The sequence below is a fragment of the Ceratosolen solmsi genome, unplaced genomic scaffold (genome assembly GCF_000503995.2).
Source record: "Ceratosolen solmsi marchali unplaced genomic scaffold, CerSol_1.0 scaffold28, whole genome shotgun sequence".
NCBI lineage: Eukaryota > Metazoa > Arthropoda > Insecta > Hymenoptera > Agaonidae > Ceratosolen > Ceratosolen solmsi.
Window position 1 is genome coordinate 2,436,896 of NW_011948429.1, and position 17,368 is coordinate 2,454,263.

The 17,368-nt window shown below is 32.8% G+C and overlaps 6 protein-coding genes across 6 annotated transcripts in view; 3 read left to right on the plus strand and 3 right to left on the minus strand.

Annotated features, from left to right (window-relative positions):
• Window positions 1-2,452, plus strand: part of LOC105363759 (WD repeat-containing protein 36) — a 4,039-nt gene extending 1,587 nt beyond the window's left edge. The window contains exons 2-4 of the mRNA XM_011501528.1: window positions 1-425; window positions 605-879; window positions 1,408-2,452. The exon at window positions 1-425 is cut by the window's left edge and continues 135 nt beyond it. Of these exons, the coding sequence (XP_011499830.1) occupies window positions 1-425; window positions 605-879; window positions 1,408-2,286 (1,579 nt within the window). The 3' untranslated portion in view covers window positions 2,287-2,452. The remainder of the gene's footprint in view (window positions 426-604; window positions 880-1,407) is intronic.
• Window positions 2,453-2,799: 347 nt separating this feature from the next.
• LOC105363760 (rho GTPase-activating protein gacU-like) lies at window positions 2,800-5,467 on the minus strand. The gene is made up of 4 exons (XM_011501529.1): window positions 5,298-5,467; window positions 4,885-5,221; window positions 3,082-4,274; window positions 2,800-2,935 (listed from the first exon to the last, which is right to left on the minus strand). Exons 2-4 carry the CDS (start codon window positions 5,217-5,219, stop codon window positions 2,871-2,873), a joined length of 1,593 nt encoding a protein of 530 aa, XP_011499831.1. The 5' UTR covers window positions 5,220-5,221; window positions 5,298-5,467; the 3' UTR covers window positions 2,800-2,870.
• Window positions 5,468-6,521: 1,054 nt separating this feature from the next.
• On the minus strand, window positions 6,522-8,324 carry Ndc1 (Nuclear division cycle 1). The gene is made up of 2 exons (XM_011501530.1): window positions 7,059-8,324; window positions 6,522-6,923 (listed from the first exon to the last, which is right to left on the minus strand). Exons 1-2 carry the CDS (start codon window positions 8,287-8,289, stop codon window positions 6,547-6,549), a joined length of 1,608 nt encoding a protein of 535 aa, XP_011499832.1. The 5' UTR covers window positions 8,290-8,324; the 3' UTR covers window positions 6,522-6,546.
• A 506-nt stretch (window positions 8,325-8,830) lies between these two features.
• LOC105363762 (protein-lysine methyltransferase METTL21D-like) lies at window positions 8,831-9,724 on the plus strand. The gene is made up of 3 exons (XM_011501531.1): window positions 8,831-9,161; window positions 9,234-9,423; window positions 9,482-9,724. Exons 1-3 carry the CDS (start codon window positions 8,923-8,925, stop codon window positions 9,707-9,709), a joined length of 657 nt encoding a protein of 218 aa, XP_011499833.1. The 5' UTR covers window positions 8,831-8,922; the 3' UTR covers window positions 9,710-9,724.
• A 243-nt stretch (window positions 9,725-9,967) lies between these two features.
• Cdc5 (cell division cycle protein 21) lies at window positions 9,968-14,060 on the minus strand. Its single transcript, XM_011501532.1, has 12 exons — window positions 13,822-14,060; window positions 13,417-13,682; window positions 13,141-13,271; window positions 12,561-13,054; window positions 12,127-12,301; window positions 11,530-11,786; window positions 11,215-11,389; window positions 11,012-11,130; window positions 10,778-10,942; window positions 10,610-10,717; window positions 10,339-10,512; window positions 9,968-10,226 (listed from the first exon to the last, which is right to left on the minus strand). Exons 1-12 carry the CDS (start codon window positions 13,864-13,866, stop codon window positions 9,990-9,992), a joined length of 2,346 nt encoding a protein of 781 aa, XP_011499834.1. The 5' UTR covers window positions 13,867-14,060; the 3' UTR covers window positions 9,968-9,989.
• A 726-nt stretch (window positions 14,061-14,786) lies between these two features.
• Caf1-105 (chromatin assembly factor 1, p105 subunit) lies at window positions 14,787-17,339 on the plus strand. Its single transcript, XM_011501533.1, has 6 exons — window positions 14,787-15,069; window positions 15,539-15,671; window positions 15,756-16,065; window positions 16,157-16,420; window positions 16,519-16,746; window positions 16,842-17,339. Exons 1-6 carry the CDS (start codon window positions 14,929-14,931, stop codon window positions 17,317-17,319), a joined length of 1,554 nt encoding a protein of 517 aa, XP_011499835.1. The 5' UTR covers window positions 14,787-14,928; the 3' UTR covers window positions 17,320-17,339.
• Window positions 17,340-17,368: the final 29 nt, after the last annotated feature.

Below are 17,368 nucleotides of genomic sequence, written 5' to 3' on the forward strand. Positions count from 1 at the left end.
AGCGGAGGAGGATCCTTTATTAATGCCGCCGATGACCGATATTGTTGCAGAGACCACAAGAGAAAAAGAGTGGGACAACGTTGCAGTCACTCACTTAGGCTTAGGAATGGTTACAACGTGGTCTTATAACAAATTAAAAATGGGAGAGCATAAACTGTTGCCAGAAAAATTCAAATTCAATATGAATATTACTGCAACTAGCCTTACCATCACGCAATGTGGGAACTTTGTCGTAATTGGATATAATAATGGTCATGTGGAGAGATTTAATATTCAATCAGGAATACATCGTGCTTCTTATGGTGGAGAAAAAGGTGTTCACGAAGGTCCTGTCAAAGGAATTTGCGTAGACTGCTTAAATACAACGATCGTTACTGCTGGACGAGATGCCACTGTAAAATTTTTACCTTTTAAGCCCGGCAAAGGTATGTTCAATGGAAAATTTATAGCCCTTTAGCTTAAAAATTCAATTCTATATTACAATGTATTTGTGTGTCGATAAATTTTGTTGGATAAATGATGAATAGAAAGAATAGAAATAAGTAGATTTTAATTGAATTGAAAACAATGAAAATATTTATTTTGAATGTTCATATGATTGCAGATTTAAGACCAAAAGTGACAATTGATGTACAAGAATCCGTGGAATGGCTTCGCGTTCATAAAGAGAATTTTTTAATTGCAATAGGTTTGCAAAATTTTACCATTAACGTAATCGATATCGATATGAAGCGAATTGTTCGAAAATTTGAAGGACACACAGGACGACTTACTGATGCTTCTTTTAGTCCTGATTGTAAATGGCTTGTCAGTGCTTCCATGGATCGAACAATCAGGACATGGGATATCCCGTCCTCGCAGCTGATAGATGTTTTTCAGGTTTACATTAATTTATAATTTAAAAAATATAAAGCCTAAATGCGTAAATTATAAAATTAATAATTTATTGTGAATTAATTTTTTCTAAATTCAAAAATACTGTATTATTATGATATAAACGAGTCCCAATAAGATTTAATAAGTATATAATTTTAAACAAATGAACAATTGCATAAAAAGTAAAATGGATTAATTGAACATTAAGCCTCGATTTAAATCAAGTATTATTATTTTCATTAACATTAACATTTTAATCGTCTAATTATGTTTATTGGAAATATAAAATTTAAAGACAATATTTATTGACAATTTCTATTCCTACGAGCTAAAATAAATGTTCCATCTGCTTTAAAATTTCAATTAACATGATTAATTTGGAAATTTGTAATTGAATTTGTTTCTACATAATTTGCATAATAATTGATATTATCATTGAATACCTTCATTTCGTTCGATATTGTTTTGTTAATCAATAACGTAAGATTCAAAGTATTATGCAAATTAAGAAAATAATATTTATGATTTTAGGTTGCCGATGCTTGCATATCACTAAGTTTTTCATTCACCGGAGAATATTTAGCTACCATTCATGTTTGCAATTTGGGAATTTGTTTATGGTCTAACCGAACACTTTATTCCCACGTTTCGTTGAAGGCTATACATCCGGAGGACAATATTCCATTGCTTTCATTACCCGGATCTACCATTGATACTATTGCAGAAACAGAGGAGAATAAAGTTTTAGTAATCGAGGAAGACGACGAAGACGTAAAGGAATATACTTCACCGGATCAACTGGACTCGAAGCTCATTACCATGTCCGCTCTGGCAACATCCAGATGGCAAAATCTATTGAATATCGATATTATCAGGAAGAAAAATAAGCCAAAGGAAGCTCCCAAGGCCCCAGCATCCGCTCCCTTCTTTTTACCCACAGTTGCCGCTTTGCAACCTCAATTCGATTTCTCGGATATTAAAACGGAAAAGGACAGCAGCAAATTATTGGTTCATCCAGACTTTCAAAGTCTCACGCCTTTCGGACGATTATTACTTAATACCATCAATACGGATGATTATACGGAAGCAGTCGAGGCCCTAAAAAGTATGGGCCCAAATACAATAGATTTGGAGGTGCAATCTCTAGCATTTGATATGAAATATAGCGTTTCGATGTTATTGCAGTTCATGAAATTGTTAAGATTTATGTTAAAAAACAAGATGAACTTTGAATTGGCACAAGCTTATTTGTCATTGTTCTTGAAGTCTCATGGGAACGCGATAACGGAAGAGAAAGAATTGTCCGACTATTTGGAAAAATTTCAAAAAGTTCAACTCAAGGGCTGGAATATTTTAAGAGAAAAATTGTTTTATAATCTCAGTGTTATTCAGCATTTAAAAAGGACGTAATTGTTACATGTAAGATCTACTTTTTCAAACGACTTAAAAATGTAAAAATTGTTTATATATTTTTAATGTAAATGAAAATGTAAATAAGCTAATAGTTGTTTAGCTACATAAAAATTAGTACGCTAAGTTACGATAAGAATTACTTTACCTTTTTTGTCAACACAAATGCAAATGCAAACATTAACATAATTTTTAATTGTTTTAAGTACGTTTTAAAAATAATCTTTAAAAAGGTATACATTCTCTATTTATTGTAGTCACTAGAAGTCGAAATTTAATGGGATTATAATACATTTTTTTAAAATATATTACATATTTAAGTTGTTAAACACATAGAATTATGTAAATGCAAAAAAAAAATCTTCGTTATACTTAAAGCAACTCGTATATCATTTTAAAACTGTACAAATGTTTCGAGTATAAAATATGCATGATTTTATCAATGCCTCTGTTTTTTTTTTTTTCTTTTCTTTTCTTTTCTTTTCTTCTTTTTTTTTTCTTCTTTTTTGCCACTTAAATTAAACAATTAAAAACAATAAATTAGATATATATCTATATGTATAATAAATAAAACTTAATCCTCTTTATTCATTGCTAATGACGATCTTTATTGCTGGTGTTTTTTTGTTGGAGCGTTTTTTCGCCTGAGCTAAAATAAAATAAGATATAAAAAAAAATAAAAACAAGTCTTTATTTAGTAAGCTGTAAGACGATTTTTTTTTTTTTTTTTTTTTTTTTTTTTTTTTTTTTTGCTTTGTCAATGCGTCATAGAATAGATAATAGTCATGTATTCACCGTTTAATTCTCTCCCCGGTGAAAAGATCTTCCTCAGCTCTTTCACCGGCTTTACCGGAGAGCTGACGTAGCCAAGCGACTTCCGTTTCATGATATCCGACACCTTTAGCAAATTTTTTGGCGATTTCGGGTTCAATGTCATACACTGATTTACCAAATAATTTGATCTTTTATTGATCATCTTCCTCTCGGTTGCGTATAAGAGCTTCGTGTGCTTTATGCAGTTTTTCGACATATCACCGGTTGACTTGCTCGTATTTTTCGACGACATGTTGTAATTGGTGGACGAATCGGTCATGAAATCGGAACACGATGACGGTCTTGCGCGATTAGCATAATGCCCTTGGTTACGAAGGAAAAAGGACGAGTTGCCATTATTATTATTGAACGTAACTGCGCTTTTGCCATTATTTACTTTCAATGCCTTTGAGCTCTTAAGTAATTTAAAGGTCTCCTGCGTATGGTAGCTCGGGCTTCTCGTGCTTCTCACTTGCGGAGATTTCGTAAGTAAAATTTGCTTCAGTCCGACCTTTCTCATCGGTATTTTACTATCAATCTGCCTGCTACGACTTTGCTCGTAAAGTCGGCTTTGATTTTCGAAAAATTGTTTCATCTCGGCGACTTTACAGGGCTTCTTATCGCCAGGCGATGCCACATTTATATCGGTTTTACACACAACATCCACAGCACTGCTGTATTTGCCAGCAAAGAAATTCTCTTTATTTGTTCTGTCAACCGGCGAATATTGTTTATGAGACGGTGACTGTAGTCGCTTAGCGACCTTGGATGTTAAACAATTGAGCGTCTTTCTGTCGGAGCAATTTTTCGTCTCGCTATTTACATTTGTCATTATTTTTAAGGAAGTGGCAATATTATTTGCATTATTATTATTGCTCACACTATTCATTGGCGTTGTTAAGTTCTTCGATACATTAGTTGTAGGGGACAAGTGTTTCGGAGTCGACTGTGCATGGTCCTTCATGTCTTTAAAATCTTCAACTATTTGTACTAAAAGTGCTCCAGTTTTTTCGTCTTCTACTCCGCTGTCCGCTGTTGATTCATTATTTGCCGAATTCGGAGAGTTGACAGTTAAAAATTGCTGCTGCTGCTGCTGCTGCTGCTGCTGCTGCTGCTGCTGCTGCTGCTGCTGCTGCTTAGATGGTATTTCAAGGATGTTCGAACGCGTTTCATTTCTAAAAATATTTTTAGCAAAACATCGTTAGTATTATTATTATTATATAAGAATTGTAAAGTGCGCGAGCGAAAAATTTACTTATACGATACGGCATTACTATTACTATTATGAGGTATCATTAAATTACTAATTATTTCATTAGTTTCATTCGTTCAATCGTCTCCACTGATTAATAATCGTTTATGTTCATATCAATATTGAAGTAAATTTTTCTTACAAATTTTCAAATTTACTTTTTGCTCAGCTAATCCATAGCTAGCGCTATATTTATAAAGAGTCAATATTACAATTGTCGAAAGTTATTTATATTTAGTTTATAATGGCAAATATAAGACTTTAAACGACTCAGCCCTATTAAAAATGAGATAGCTACCTCGTGACAGTGATTTTTTTTTTTTTTTTGTTTGTTTGTTTTAAATTAAATAAATATCGCAGCATCTTATACACTATTATTACCCCTTTAACCAAAAAGATATGAAAGAAACTTTCGAAATTTCTTATTGATATTTAATGCAAACATGACTAAAAATTACATTTACAATCTCTTAAGCAAAATCTAATTGTTTTTATTAAGTTTTATAAGGCGATTGAATAATTACTTAAGTTACCTGTCCGGTGAATTCGATTCGTTTAAAATCTTTTGATTTGAAATATTTTGACAATCGAAAAAAACATCATCTGAAATTGCATCTAAATTTATATTTAACACGTTTTCATCTTCGTCTACTGATTTAAATTCCAACTCCTCCATTAAAGATTCTTCATTCAAAGTTGTGAGATTATTCTTTTCTTCTTGAGGGTCAGAATCTCGGCTTAACGAAAAGTGTCCTGCCAATATTGTTGACTGCAAGGAATTCCAAGACTCATCGTCTCTAAAAGTCCTGTGATTCATGTCACTACCACTGCAAATAATACTTTCTGACAAATTCTTTACATTTTCCATTTCTGTGTACAGAATATTAGCTGGTTAAATATAGAGAAATACGATACATTAATTGTAATTCTTTTACCATATTATTACCTCAATTTTTTAATAAAAACACAGCCATCTAATTGCGGCGGACTCGATTCATATCCAACGGACGAAATTCAAGTAAAATCCAAAGAATTTGTAAGTATTTGAAGAAAGGTCGTACGAAAGCATTTATAAACGTAAACAGAAACTTTGAATCACAACAAGACGCAACAATATTCCATACGAATAGATTCAAATAATATACATTGTTCATAGTCAATATTTTGAAATTAATATTTTATTTAATAATACTTTCTATACACATTATATCTATTATAAATATTTAGTAAGAAGCTTTATTTGTTTAATTCAACTTAATTATAATTTTCCAATTTTTGACAACGAATACTACACTTTATGCACACGCGCTCACGCACACACACCGGCGCGCATATATATATATATATATATATATATATATATATAATTCGGAAGAGAAATAACTGCGCGAATTTAAAAAAAAAATAAAAAAATAGCTTTTCAAATATATTTAAAATATGCAATTCTTTAGTGATTTAATTTTAATAACGTTATAAAGGATAAAATTCATAAAAAATTACAATATTTTAAACGTATTAGACACAACTATTTATGCATAAATAAATATATACAAACATAATAATGATTAATATAATTGAAAGCGAAATTTTTATTTAATTCATATTTTATTTCTTACATATAATAGTGCAAATTTCAAAACAATTTTATTATACAATTATGACGAAACTTTAAATAATTATTAGTTATTTATAATCATACAAAATATATTATTTTATTTATTTATTTATTTATTTATTTATTTATTTTTTTTTTTTTTTTTTTTTTTTTTTTTTGTATGCTAGCTTGTTAATAAGAGTTGAAATTAATAAATATTAAACAACTGATTTGCTTTTAAAACTTTATTATAAAAATTTACAAATTATCAAATGTAGTTAAAAGAAAAAAGCGCATTATGATTAAAGTAATTAATAAAAGCAAAATTCAATTGCAATAAAAATATTAATGAAATATATAGTTCTTTAAAGCATGATTATTTCTTTATAAGAATTTAAATTGACAGACATTCGGATATATATAAGTACACAACACAACAAAATTTAAATTAAAATATTATTTCTTTATACAAATTTAGGGGGAAAAGAAAGAAAAGAAAAGAAAAGAAAAGAAAAGAAAAGAAAAGAAAAGAAAAGAAAGGAAAAGAAAACAAAAAAAATTATTAAATAGCACATTTACATTCAAAGAAATGCTAACTTAACTATTCCCTATATGTAAAAAATGGTTGTAAATGATCGACAGTTAAAGGAGATAGAGCTAAGTCATCAATGTAATTCTTAAAGTGAGAAACAATTCTATACAAACTTCGTCTAACGGCAGAGCGAAGTGCTGTCAGTGTTTGCTTCAAAAATTTATCATCGCTCATTGGTTTTCTAATAGAAATGTTTAATTTTTGAAGCTTGTCTAACGACTGCTTGACGTTTAGTAGAACTTCAATTATTTCAGGCAAATCCTTTTGAACAATGCCATATGGATCTTCGTTCAATGAAACTGTAGCTAGTGTTGATATCGCATCCGCAGCCCAAATAACAGTTTGCGCATCGTTAATCGCGTGTCTCAATTTATTCTCAAATTGTTCTGCAAATATATAAGAAATCAATCTTTTTGATAAAAGATAGCTTATAAGATTTTTCTTTAAATTCTTGTAGTATTGTACAAGAAAATTATCGGTTGATATTTGTTTATTATCCAATTTATCGTGAATGGCTGTACCAATAGTTGGTGTAGCTGATACTAAATTTCTCATATGATAATTATAAAGCTTATCGGATGTTTGGGCACAAGAAATTGGTACGGTATTAGTTAGTTTTGGATTTTCTTCCTTTTGATTTGAACAAGCAGAATTAAGTCCTTCGGAAAATTTTTTTATCAAAGACAGACTTTTCTCAATAATATTGTTCCAATTATAAGGATGTCCTCCTGGCTGACTTAAAGTAAAAAGAATCGACCTTCTTGTTTTATCCTTTTGTGCTATTGTCACAAGATCCAAGTATCCTAATTGTCTTAAAATGGGAAATTTTTCCATTCCTAATGCATCGGCTAACGATATCTTAGACTTTTCGGTCAACTCAATTTTTTCAATAACAAACGGAATCCACTCGGTCAAGTAGGCTTGAAAAAATAAGTGCATACTTTGAATTATAAGGACAAAGAGTACAGCATGAAGCCAGGCGTAAAAAATTAACGATAAGCTAAGTAGCCTTGAGATTTTGTCAAGGGGTATATCTTCGATCGAAAGGGAAAAGGGAGAAGTAAAAAAACTTCTACAATAGTTTCCAAACGCAGAGTAAAAGCCAAGAAAATAAATTGTAGGCCAAACAGCATCTAATAAAGTATTTGTAATCATTATTTGAATGCCTCTTTTAACTTGCGACAACTTTGATCGAGGAATAATACAAAACTGCAAATTTCTCGAGTCTAAATAGCTGAAGTTTGTAAAAAAATAAAATCCAATCCAAAAACCTTCCAATAATAAAAAATAGTGCTCCTCGACGAGACAATAGCCTTGAAGGGTTTCGCAATTTTTGATAAGAGAACTAAATCTACTATCCTCGACAGATAAATGTAACCAGGCAAGAATGCCACCCAGTAATATGAAAAGACTACCCACTAATAAATTATGCATCGTAAAAATATGACAGAATTTTACAAATCGACTAGAGGCATACGAAATAGGATTTATGTAGTCTTTACTACAAATTATTCCTTGTAAAAATATGACCATAGAAAAGACCAAAAAGTATGTCCACATTCTTAAACATGTAATAACATTCCAAGTATCTTGTATCCATTCCACTGGATGTGTTATTTTTAAATTTGTAACTAATATTACACCACTCATTAATATGAAGTGGACAATGATACTTGCAGCAACTGCTAAAAACATTCGCTTCACCAATAGCTCTTTACATTTTGCTTTAACTATGTCTGCTGTTTTATCCATTTTTTGGCGTACCTATAGATTTTGAAAATTTATCACGACTTCTAAAAAAAGAAAAAAGAAAAAAAAAAAAAAAAAAAAAAAAAAAGCAATTAATCTTTTATTTAATATATAAATAATATATTTTCATTTAAATAATTCGCTCTTACGAGTTATAAGCATTATAACTTACTTCTTCTTAATCAAAGACCGCTACTTTCAAAAAGTTTAATAATACAGCGAAGAAACATTATTAATTAATAATTACAACGTAACCTAAAGAAATGTGGTTAATTCAAAATATACGAAGCCGGCAGCAGCGGCACTAACAGTTACATTTCGCGGTTTTCTTCATCACGTGCTGCCATCTTCGAAGAATTTCCAAAAACACCATCAGTATATGGATGAATTTTGATGAATTTTGATGAATTTTGATGAATTTTCGTTTAAAGATGCGTGCTGAACTTGCAGAACTGATGAAATTTAAAGAAAGAGAGGTCCTGGCAATTTAAGCATTCATTCTTATCATAAATGTTTTGTCTCTGTGCTTTAAGTGCGCATATCGATGAAATGCATGTAAAATAAAATAAAATTGTATCAACAGGTAGCGGTTCAAAAATACGTTTGTAATATTGTTTATATCGTTGTCAATTGAAAATGAAGGAGGACGAAGATGATACATTTGTTAGAGAATTAGAATTAGAGAGCTGTAATGTCACTCTGAAGTTTTTTCAAAAAAAAGTTGGTGATGTCAGTTGCGTCATTTGGGATGCAGCATTGGTACTTGCTAAGTACTTGGACTTAATTAGTCAAAACAGTAAATGGCTGCAAGGGAAACAAGTTTTAGAACTTGGAGCAGGTTTAGGATGCGCTGGTCTCACTGCATCGTGCTTAGGGTATTATTCATTTTAGTCTATTGTTCTCTTCGTTATTCTCATAATAAACTGCCTGGAATGTTATGCTTGTAGGGCACATGTCGTTCTGACCGATTTGGAAAGTGTCGTACCCATGTTAAAGAAAAACATTATTGCTAATGAAAAGCAATGGAGAGGGTCTGGTGGAACTGCCAAAGCTCAAATATTGGAGTGGGGAAAGAAAATTGATTTGGATTTTAAGCCTGAAATAGTTCTCTTAACTGATTGTATATACTACGAGGAGGTAAATACACGCAAACTAATTAAAACTTCATCGTTATTCACTTAATTTAATATTTTAGTCGATAAAACCACTTTTGGATACCTTAGAAAATTTATGCAATAGCGACAATGGAACGTATGCAATTTTATCGCAAGAAGAAAGAGAAACACCAAAACAAATTGCTATTTGGAAGGATTTTTTAACAGAATTGAATAATAGATTTAAGGTTAAAATTATTCCAATATCCGAGCAGCATCCAACATTTTCAAACTTCGATATTCACTTGATGAAGATTTTTAAGATGTAAATTTTAATTTAAACCTCCATTAAATAAATGTAAATAAAGCTTTATATCTTTTGATATTGTAAATTAATTATCAATTATTTTACGTTCTTAGAAATAAAGACAAATTTCAATGTTCAAATCTTTATTTTATTTTATCGTTGTATTTAATTTACTTAGGGTCATAGTCGATGTACACTTTCTAATAGTCGTTTTTTTTTTTTTTTATTTTTTTTTTTGTATTTTTATTTTTATTTTTTTTTTTTTATATATATATATATATAAATGATCGTTTATATTTAAATTAGAAAGGTTGGATTTGCATCTCATGCAATTTTTCTTTCAATTGCGAGTAACGTAGCTGTAACGCATTCTCCCTTTCTTTTTGACGGTTCACATCTTCGATTAGGGCATCGAGTCTTCTTGGAATAGCAGCCTCTTCTTGCGTTTGTAAAAATTTGAATGTAGACAATTCTAATCGGGATTGCTCAATCTGATCAACTAAATCTGTGAATTGTTTGACTAATACCTGTGCTCGATTCTAAAACACAGATAAATACAGATAGATTTTGAAAATGAAATGCTAAAACGCTTGTAACTTATATGGATAATAATAATAATAATAATAATAATAATAATAAAAGACAATTTACTTGATATCCTCCTAATAAAACTTTTAATTTTTTCTCCATCTTTGCTGCTCTTTTTGCCTCGCCAGTCATATGCATACGATTCTCTTCCAATTTCCTTTCGCAGGCTTCGATTCTATCCTTTTTAGAGGCTAAGGTAGCTCTCGTATACCTTTTCTGTGGTTCTAAATATAAAATCTAGAAAAAAATTAATTCTCATTTACAATGTCATACACAATATCTTATACTTATCGAATGTGCCCGGCAATGCTCTCCTTTGCTTCATTTTAATTACCTGCGATAAACATTCTTCCCAAACAGTGCAATAAGACTCCAAACTCAAATCCCCATGAGCCATTCCTTCTTTGACCACAGACATCTCGTCCGTTAATATATTTTTCGCCTACAACAAATATAATGGAGTATCCGAATATTAAAGTCAGATAATAATTAATGTAATTACTTTTTCAACGTCTTCCTTAGAATATTCCACATAGGGATGCTGCTCCAAATAGTTATGCGCTTGATTTATAATCGTCTGTGCACGTTTGTGATTGGGTTGCACAGGATTATGTAATGCATCGTAGTGCATCATCGCTATCATCTCTTGCTTAATTAATTCTTCGGCCTAAAAGTATTACACATCACTTGGTACAAAATTACTTTATTTTTATAATATTTCCAGAACATTTCTTACCTTTTGTAGGTCCGTTAAGGAAACTTCCGTCGACGGTCTCAAGACATTCATATTAACTTCATTTGGCCTTGGAAGTATTCTTTGAATGACCTGCGAGCGTTTGGCCAATTCTCTTTTCTCTGCAAAAGCAATTAATTGGCTGTACAGTCCAATAATAACACACGCTCGTTATTTTCATGACAATCATCAAAATTTATCATTACGTTGTTCCAATAATTCCTGTTGTTTCCTTGCATCGACATCCGCTTGATCCTCGACGATATTGTTTATCGAACCATCGAGATCTTCCTCATTGACCTCGTCTTCCGGCACGACTATTTCATAATCATTCTTCGGCGTCGGTAATGTATTAAAACTTGCTCTAAGCTGATCCTTCGTCTTGATAAAAAGAAAATCATTATTATACGATATGACCAATCGCCCATCTCCATAAATTAATATTGCCCGAGACATTAAAGCTCTATAATGCATCAAGCAAGCTTTATCCTTACGGCACTTGTGGTACTTAAAATACCCACTTGTTTCTGAACAATCGGCGTCTCGGATGCTTCTATCGCTTCCTCGGGATTGATGTTCAGCTTGTCGCGAATGGGAGTTTGAGCGGTTGTTGCATTTTGATGACGAACCAATCCTGGTGTATTGAATGGAGCCGGGGACGCGTCGCTTCTATGAGATCTAAATGGCGTGGCCAATACTGTGTTTGGTGTAGATACGATATTCGGGGTCGGCACGACGGTACTGAAGTCGGCATTGTTCAACGGTGTGTTCAGGCCACCTACGATTGAATTTGTCGTTGAAGAAATTCGTCGGGACACTTTATTCGATGGTGTATACTTGTATATCAACGGGTGCATTTGTCAATTTTCGATATTATATAATTGATTTGGCAATTCAATTGGATTTGTCATTCGCATATGTTATTAATGAATGACAAGAGGAGCGTGGAGTGGGGATGAAATTACATTTCCTGCATTAAAAAGCTAAGCAAACGTTTAATCGTAAGCTTTTCTCCGTTCTGTGAGTCAATTGTCGCAGTTTCGCATTGTCACAATGTCTTACTGACGATTACCTCATCGCTGCTTAATAATTAACAATGAGCTATGAGAGTCGTCTACCTTTTAGTGGGGTGTCGACGTGTGTTAGGGCCATGACGTTTTGAGCTTCTTGTAGAACTCTATCGACGACAGCTGGAGTTCTCGGGGTGATTGCTGTATTGGGCGTCAAGGAATAATCCGCGAGCAAACTATCGGACGAATGATTGCCACTTTCTAGCACGATCTCTCGAGCAGCCTGTAAAGAATGTCATAACTAGAGACTTCTAGGTTGAGTGTCGAGCACTTTTGCTATTATACGGACAAAGCAATAACTGTTTATTATCGTGTAGAATCATTGGTGAATTTTATGAAAAATTTATTAAAAGATAATGTCGCAATTTGGCGTTTCAATACTTAACAATGATTTGAAGATTAGAAATTAAGCTAGATATCGAAATGGGAGCTACGATGCATCGAATGATATTTTATTATTAATGGAATGAATAATACGGTACCTCGGAGGCTCGACCCAATTTCACAACTTGTTGCAATTCTCTATCGGATATTTGAGGTTCGGGAAGAACAAGTTTACTTCTTTTTTTCACGGGCTCTTGATTTAACATATTAGCTGGCATGTCATTTTCTTTTCTCTGCTTTAATTTTTGCTTGTCTTTCTTCCTCTCCATCTCTTCCTTCTCTTGCCAAGTCAATTGATTTTGTTGCTTTAGTTTTGAGAAATCGGCTGCTAGAGGGTCAATCTCTTCGGTGGACGTGTCATAAAACCCTTGAGCTGGTTTCTTCTCGAATGGTATTTCGGTATTATAATTTATTCCACGCTTTCGTTTATTTTTTTGCGCTACCGAAATACCCGCTGCTCTCAATTCTCTTCGCTTTTGTAAAGCAGCGAGTCTACGGGCCTCTTCTAGCTGCTTTTCACGAGCCTTCCTCTTAGCTTTCTTACCTTGTGTATTCGCCAGTCTTGCTCTAGCTTCCGATAGCATCTCCAGTTCTAAAAAAAATAATAATATTCTAGTAAATAAGTAGATAGATATTAGTCGATGTAACGATCGTTACGATTATAAATACGATACGTACCATCTTCGTCCATATCTTTGGGATCGGGACGAGCTGGCTTAGTCTCAGGGTTGGGATCTATCTCGCCGGGTTTCAACTTTCTTGGATCGTCGACGCTTTCGTCTCCTTCCTCCTTCTTTTGAGCTTGATCTCTATAAAAATAAAACATTATCGACATATATTTATTTTAACGTTTAGTAGCTTTATCGTTTAGTGTTTAATATAATATTATCATACGCTAATACAAAATTATCGTAACCAACTAAATCAAAGCAATTGCAAATCAAAACAACTCACAGTAAATATTCGTATCGTTCCAGACATTGCGCCGCTGTTCTGCCAATAATAGGCGCTATTGTTCTCCACTGAGTCGGCATTAATTTTGCCAAATGCAAAAGTTTCTCGTCCTCTTCTCTACTCCATTCCGTCTTTTTAATACTTGGATCGAGCCACTCGAACCATCTGGCTTTGCATTGTTTCGCAGATTTTCTGTGCAGAAGAGATGCTATACGACTCCACTGATTTTTTCCATATTTCATAACAGCTGCTTTGAGAATTTCATCCTGAAAATAAGAAAATAACAAATAAAAGAATATCCCATAAATAGTGTAAGGAAAAATCAAATAGCGAAAAGAATTTAAATGCTCATAATTTAACGAATACAAATCATTAAATAAAATGAGTTGTAGGTTAGAAGCTTACCTCGGTGTTTCGCCAGACACCACCCTTTATCATAATACGCGGCATTTTCGACGATTTTTCTCACGTTTATAATCAAACAAAGACTTTTACTCTACGTGAATAATAAAAATGCAACTATTTCACTATATATCAATATAAATAAATTACAAATAAACACGACGATAGACAAATACTGGTCGGACAGACATGTCCGCAATCCTCATTCCTTAATTGCCATTCGCCGGTTACATTCAACCTCGTATTTTGTATTTTAACAATCTACAGTCACTGCAATTGCGAACTTTAATGCAATTATTATCGGCCAGCGAATTAAAGGGCGACGTTGTTGTAATATGTGAATAATATTAGATTCAATTGCAATCGAGGTAGCCTCATGATAGACTGCATGGACGATCAGTGGATGATTACTTTTTTTCTTCTTACTTCTTCTATTCCCATTTATCGGATGGTCATGAATAATGGCGCCGGGAAAGAAAAATTCAAAATATAATTATAATTATTCGACCGTAGTTTTTTTCTACGTCAAATACGAGATAATACATTGGGTAAATATTGGCTGTTTAGTAAAGCTCGCACATTACAATCAAATGACTTATTAATCGATCGATGCTCATTAAATCACAGTTGCATTGAAATTATCAAAAGCCTTTAATCGATCAGAAAAAATATAACTAATGGCACTCCCTGCATTATCCGTGCAATGATCAAAAATCAAAATTACATAACTATGTTTCATCTAATGTTCTATTACTTCGTAATCTTAAATATTAATCTTCGACAATTTCGGGAGTCGGTCGAGCCCCTTGTACAAATTATCTTAAGAGGCCATTTAAACATTAACATTAAACCTTCCAATAGATCCAACATTTTATAGGTCGAAGGAGTAAAAATGGCTTATCGACCAATCCACTCATTTATTTTCCATGACGTGAGAATCGCGCGCGAAAATGCACAGTGTATGGCCTATTCGGCTGAGAGTAGAAAAGTTCTGCAGCAGGTTATCTTTTGAATCTAAAAACCGGAATACAAAACGAAAAAGGATCGACAGCTAATAAATACACCATTGTCGAGCCTTTCGTTTGTGTTAATATATCGAGAGGAGAAAATATGAAGTGCACAATTCCCGAAATTTCCTGGCACAATCGTGGCCCAGTCCTCAGTGTTGATATACAAGTTGGTACCTGCAAATCACCAGCAGGCGAAAGTTTTTGGAGACTGGCTTCTGGTGGTGCCGATTCACATGTTTTGGTGACTATTTCTCCTTTTTATAAATCCCAATTCTTTGCAATTTACGATCATTTTACCTCATTTCTAAGTATTACGATTTTAACAATCGTCTAACCGAATTTCCGTATGATATCAGCATCAATTATTTAAATTCCAACACGTAAGGAGAAATCAGTTATCAGCGTTGATAATTAGTGATTAGGAGATTATTTTCATAAGTTGTCGTATTTTAATGTACAGTGTAAAAACTAAGGCAAAAACAAAAAAAAAAAACAATATTGGAGTACCATTTTATTAGCGTGAAATATTTGTTGTCATAAAAAATATGTATGCATATATATATATATATATATATATACATATGTATAACACATCTTTGTTTAATTAAAGTGATATATAAGAATATATATTTTAATTGTAAATTTGATAGGCTTTAAATATAAATAATAACATTTTATTATAAAACATTAAATTATTTTAAATTACAAAGATCTGGCATGTTACGCTAAACGAAGCCGGTGAGGCGATAGTTTCTTGTGTAGCAGATTTAGAAAGGCATCAAAGAACGGTCAACGTCGTTCGCTTTTCACCGTCTGGAGAAATATTGGCATCCGGCGACGATGGTATAATAATTATTAACGTTACGCCTTATTTGTCCGTTTGCACTCTCTCGTCTAATCGAATTCCCTATAATGTTAACAATTTAGAGTCTGCGATTATACTTTGGAAGCAACGAGAAGGATTGGAAATTCCACTCGTTTCTGGAGACGATATTCAAAATAAAGAACAGTGGAATTCTTGGAAGGTTCTTCGAGGCCACATCGAGGACATATACGATTTAAGTTGGTCACCCGATTCAAATTTATTAGTTTCCGGTTCCTTAGATAATTCCGTCATATTATGGAATGTTCAAAAAGGCAAGAAAATCAGTATGCTCACCGACTATACCAAAGGCTTCCCTCAAGGAGTAACGTGGGATCCTGCGAATAAATACATTGCCACCATAAGTTCGGACAGGTTTGTAGAAAGTCTTACTTGCTTAAAATGTTAAGCTACCTCCATTACGAATTTCTCTCGAAACGTGCGTTATTTTTATTTTGTACTTCAGGCTATGCAGATTAATCGACGTTAATACAAAAAAAACAGTGCAGCGCATAGGTAAATCGAAAATGCCTACAGCCGCAGGACATCCACTCGAAGGAAAAGTCGTTCGTTTATTTTATGACGATACTTTTAAATCTTTCTTCAGAAGATTAACGTTCACACCAGATGGATCGTTACTCATTGTACCTTCAGGTATTATCGAGCCACAAGAATCGACTGAAAAAATAGCAAATTGCACAGTCGTTTTCTCCAGATACAATTTAAAGGAGTAAATATATTTTATTCAGTTTTAAGGCACTGGGCATATATTAATAATCTTATGATAAAAGTATGGGGGTAAATTTTGTTGACTTACGTATGTTACAGACCAGTGGCAATTCTTCCGTCTCTCGATGAAGTAACAAATGCTGTGAGATGTTGTCCGGTTTACTTCGAACTCAGAGATGATGGGCCTACGTCCATGATAGCCCTACCATATAGAATAATATTTGCCGTTGCAACGGATAATTCAGTTATAATTTACGATACCCAACAAATTGCTCCTATCGCTGTTATTTCTAATATTCATTATACCCGATTGACGGACATTACTTGGTGAGCTGCAGTTTAGTAAAAAAAAAAAAAGACTCGAGTACAAAATTTGTTTAAAGCCAATTAATTTTGACATTTGTTATGATTGTTCGTTAAAGGTCCTCAGACGGGAGATTATTGATAGCCTCGTCGTCCGACGGATATTGTTCGATAATAAATTTCCAAGAGGGTCAATTAGGCAAAATTTATAAAATAACTGAAGAAACATGTAGAGTCGAGGCGAAGGATGAAGTTAGGGAAGATAAAAACGACAAGACGCTGTTAACGCCAGCACCGTTTATAGAGCTTGATGTTAATGCCGTCGACATCGATATTTTACAACAAAAAAATATTGACAATGATAATAACGAGAAGGCAGGTAAAATGGACGTGGAGAATACAAAGAATGTGCAGGACACTGATGAAACGGAAGATTTTCAATTAGTTTTAGAAGACACGGTGGCAGAAAATCTTAAACCAAATGTAAAAGCCACTCCTCCAAAGACTGAAAAGCCACCGACAATGATCTCGGCAAGAACACCACGTAGGGTGCAGCTAATAACATTATCAAGTCCAAAAAGAACGAAAACCGAATGAATTTTTAATTGTTAAAAATATATATATATATATAATAATTTTTAGGGAC

Bases quoted from the DNA above. Each gene is read 5' to 3' on its own strand.
- Ndc1 (XM_011501530.1), bottom strand. From the start codon at position 8,289: ATGGATAAAACAGCAGACATAGTTAAAGCAAAATGTAAAGAGCTATTG. The intron at 6,924-7,058 runs GTACAGCCATTC...ATATATTTGCAG, and splicing joins ATCAGCTACACCAACTATTG to AACAATTTGAGAATAAATTG.
- LOC105363760 (XM_011501529.1), bottom strand. From the start codon at position 5,219: ATGGAAAATGTAAAGAATTTGTCAGAAAGTATTATTTGCAGTGGTAGT. The intron at 4,275-4,884 runs GTAACTTAAGTA...AAATATTTTTAG, and splicing joins GAATCGAATTCACCGGACAG to AAATGAAACGCGTTCGAACA. The intron at 2,936-3,081 runs GTGAATACATGA...ATTTTATTTTAG, and splicing joins ACCGGGGAGAGAATTAAACG to CTCAGGCGAAAAAACGCTCC.
- LOC105363762 (XM_011501531.1), top strand. From the start codon at position 8,923: ATGAAGGAGGACGAAGATGATACATTTGTTAGAGAATTAGAATTAGAG. The intron at 9,162-9,233 runs GTATTATTCATT...TTATGCTTGTAG, and splicing joins CTCACTGCATCGTGCTTAGG to GGCACATGTCGTTCTGACCG. The intron at 9,424-9,481 runs GTAAATACACGC...TTAATATTTTAG, and splicing joins ATTGTATATACTACGAGGAG to TCGATAAAACCACTTTTGGA.
- Caf1-105 (XM_011501533.1), top strand. From the start codon at position 14,929: ATGAAGTGCACAATTCCCGAAATTTCCTGGCACAATCGTGGCCCAGTC. The intron at 15,070-15,538 runs GTGACTATTTCT...TAAATTACAAAG, and splicing joins GTGCCGATTCACATGTTTTG to ATCTGGCATGTTACGCTAAA. The intron at 16,421-16,518 runs GTAAATATATTT...CGTATGTTACAG, and splicing joins TCCAGATACAATTTAAAGGA to ACCAGTGGCAATTCTTCCGT.
- Cdc5 (XM_011501532.1), bottom strand. From the start codon at position 13,866: ATGCCGCGTATTATGATAAAGGGTGGTGTCTGGCGAAACACCGAG. The intron at 11,787-12,126 runs GTAGACGACTCT...ATTCAATCGTAG, and splicing joins CGTCGACACCCCACTAAAAG to GTGGCCTGAACACACCGTTG. The intron at 11,131-11,214 runs GTAATGATAAAT...TTGCTTTTGCAG, and splicing joins ACAGGAATTATTGGAACAAC to AGAAAAGAGAATTGGCCAAA.